Genomic DNA, 2,127 nt, shown 5'->3' with positions numbered 1-2,127 from the left:
CCCCGATGTCGGCCTCCTCGTCACACTTGAAGATGATAGAGGACGTCCGGTGGCTGTTTGCTGGGGAGCGGCAGGCGGGAGAGCTGTCAGGCCTCACCGCCTCGTCCCGCCCCTGCCCCTGCACGCCTCCCGCCCCCTCCGCTTACGGGCACCCGCTGCCCGGCACTGGCTGCCCCCACCTGCCCTGGTCAGATCGCGCTCTGTTTTATTCGCAGACATCTTAACCCTGAAGAGACCGAGTGTCTCTCACTGTTCTCCTTAATAACCCCGCAGCGCTAGCCCAATTCCCCAAAGACAGCTATTAAAATTCGGTTCGTGCACAAACAACAAAAAATAAAGTAACGATTAAGACACCCACGACAACCTAAAAATGTTTGAGTATCATCCAACAAACCAGGAGAAAATTCCTGCCACGACAAGCCTCAAGACTATAGTAGTCCCTGACCCATTTAACATTCATAATTCCTTAATATATATTGCTTTGTTCTCTGATCTCGTACAAGAATTAAATAACTTTTCCCCATTTTTCTCATCTCACGTTCCTCGGGAACTCACAGGAGCTTGTGCCATACGCACTAGTAGGATTCTCTCACGTCACCACTGTCTAAACATCACAGGCACAAGTGAGCTAAGTCTGGCTCACCGTGAGACCCCAGCTCCTGGCCTGTGTTTACCATGGAGCAGAAAGCCGACGAGAGACCCCTGCTCTTCCTGATCACTCTCCTGCCGCCCTGCAGACCCATGACAAGCAGGAACTCTGCAGAGGCATGAATCTCAATCACCAGTGCTGAAAACTGGTGTGTGGACACAAACCTCTTGAGCTAGTGAGTGGCCGAGCTACCCACCCAGCATGTGCGTGTGACCCCTGCTGTGGTCAACACGTGGTTATGCAATACACGCCCTGGAACAACTCAGAACGTCCTTTACGAAAAGCAGCCCTGATGAGAGAACATGACACGCGATGGGACTGATGCTGTCACTCGGCGAGCCGCACGGTCCGAGCCCCAGGCGGCGAGGGCGGGAGCACAGGCCACGCCCAGGGCCCCAGACCCGCGCCCAGACTCCCCAGACCCACACCCAGACCCCCAGACGCACGCCCAGGGCCCCCAGACCCACACCCAGACCCGCGCCCAGGCGCCCAGGCCCCCAGGCCCCCAGGCCCCCAGGCCCCAGGCCCCAGGCCCCAGGCCCCCAGGCCGCGCCGACTCACAGTGCCTGCAGAAGCCCCACTCGTGGTCGCGGTCGTAGTCCGCGGTCGTGGCGCACCACAGCTTCGCCCTGCTCTCCACGACGCACTCCTCGTAGCTCTTCCCGCGGAACGTGAAGGGGAACACACAGGGCTCACCGTACTCGGTTTCTGGGAAGAAGGACATCGGTGTGATGCACGCGCCCAACACCGCACCGGCTGTGCTCCCTGGTGCGGGCACCGAGAGCTGCTCAGCGAGGCCCTCCTCCAAGCGGTCTCCCCAGAACCAGCCTCGGGACCACCCGGCCGCCCGCCAGCGTGACCAGCGGTGCACAGGCCAGTGACCAGCAGGGCACAGGCCAGAGTGAGCTCCGAGGCCTGAGCCCTCATCCCCGATGGCTGGACGGACGCCCACGATCCAACCTGAGGGCCCGGCGCTCACAGGGGTCGGAGCCTGGTTCCCAGCTCTCTCCCACTGCCGGGCCTCGTCCCGTGCTCCCAGTAAGGTAAACGCCGGCCCACTGCAGAGACTTACCTGGAGGACAAAGGTCTCCATTGGCATAACTCAAAATGACAGCTTCGTCCTGGTGCCTGTAATCCAGTCTCATCGACGCCAGCCGTCCGAAGGACGCCCCCTTGGTCTGGGAGAGCAGGCAGACACCCCCGTCCTTGCAGCCGCCTTCGTCCAGGCCCGCCGCCGCCGTGCACACCCCCACGCTGTAGGTGCGCGAGTCGTGAGTCACCTGGACGGACAACAGCACGCGTGGCTGTGGACGGGCCTCCGGGTGCACAGCGCCACCACTGCAGGGAGGTGGCGTGTGCAGGAGCACGGGCTGCGCCTGCGTGCTGTACCCTGAGCCTCGGACCTCACCCTCTTACCCTCCAGTCCCAGCCTTCCCCAGGAGGGCGACGCCCTGCCCGCTCCCTGGGCATCTCCCTCC

General features: G+C 61.9%; 1 protein-coding gene across 1 annotated transcript in view; it reads right to left on the bottom strand.

Annotated features, from left to right (window-relative positions):
• Positions 1 to 2,127, bottom strand: part of IGF2R (insulin like growth factor 2 receptor) — an 86,329-nt gene that overhangs the window by 9,653 nt on the left and 74,549 nt on the right. Inside the window, exons 35-36 of the mRNA XM_023523443.1 lie at positions 1,722 to 1,929; positions 1,211 to 1,357 (exon numbers count right to left, since the gene is read on the bottom strand). Of these exons, the coding sequence (XP_023379211.1) occupies positions 1,211 to 1,357; positions 1,722 to 1,929 (355 nt within the window). The remainder of the gene's footprint in view (positions 1 to 1,210; positions 1,358 to 1,721; positions 1,930 to 2,127) is intronic.

This window comes from Pteropus vampyrus, unplaced genomic scaffold, assembly GCF_000151845.1.
Source record: "Pteropus vampyrus isolate Shadow unplaced genomic scaffold, Pvam_2.0 Scaffold392, whole genome shotgun sequence".
In the NCBI taxonomy this organism is placed as follows: Eukaryota; Metazoa; Chordata; class Mammalia; order Chiroptera; family Pteropodidae; genus Pteropus; species Pteropus vampyrus.
The sequence above is the reverse complement of the archived record's forward strand: the minus strand, read 5'-3'. Positions and strand labels throughout refer to the sequence as shown.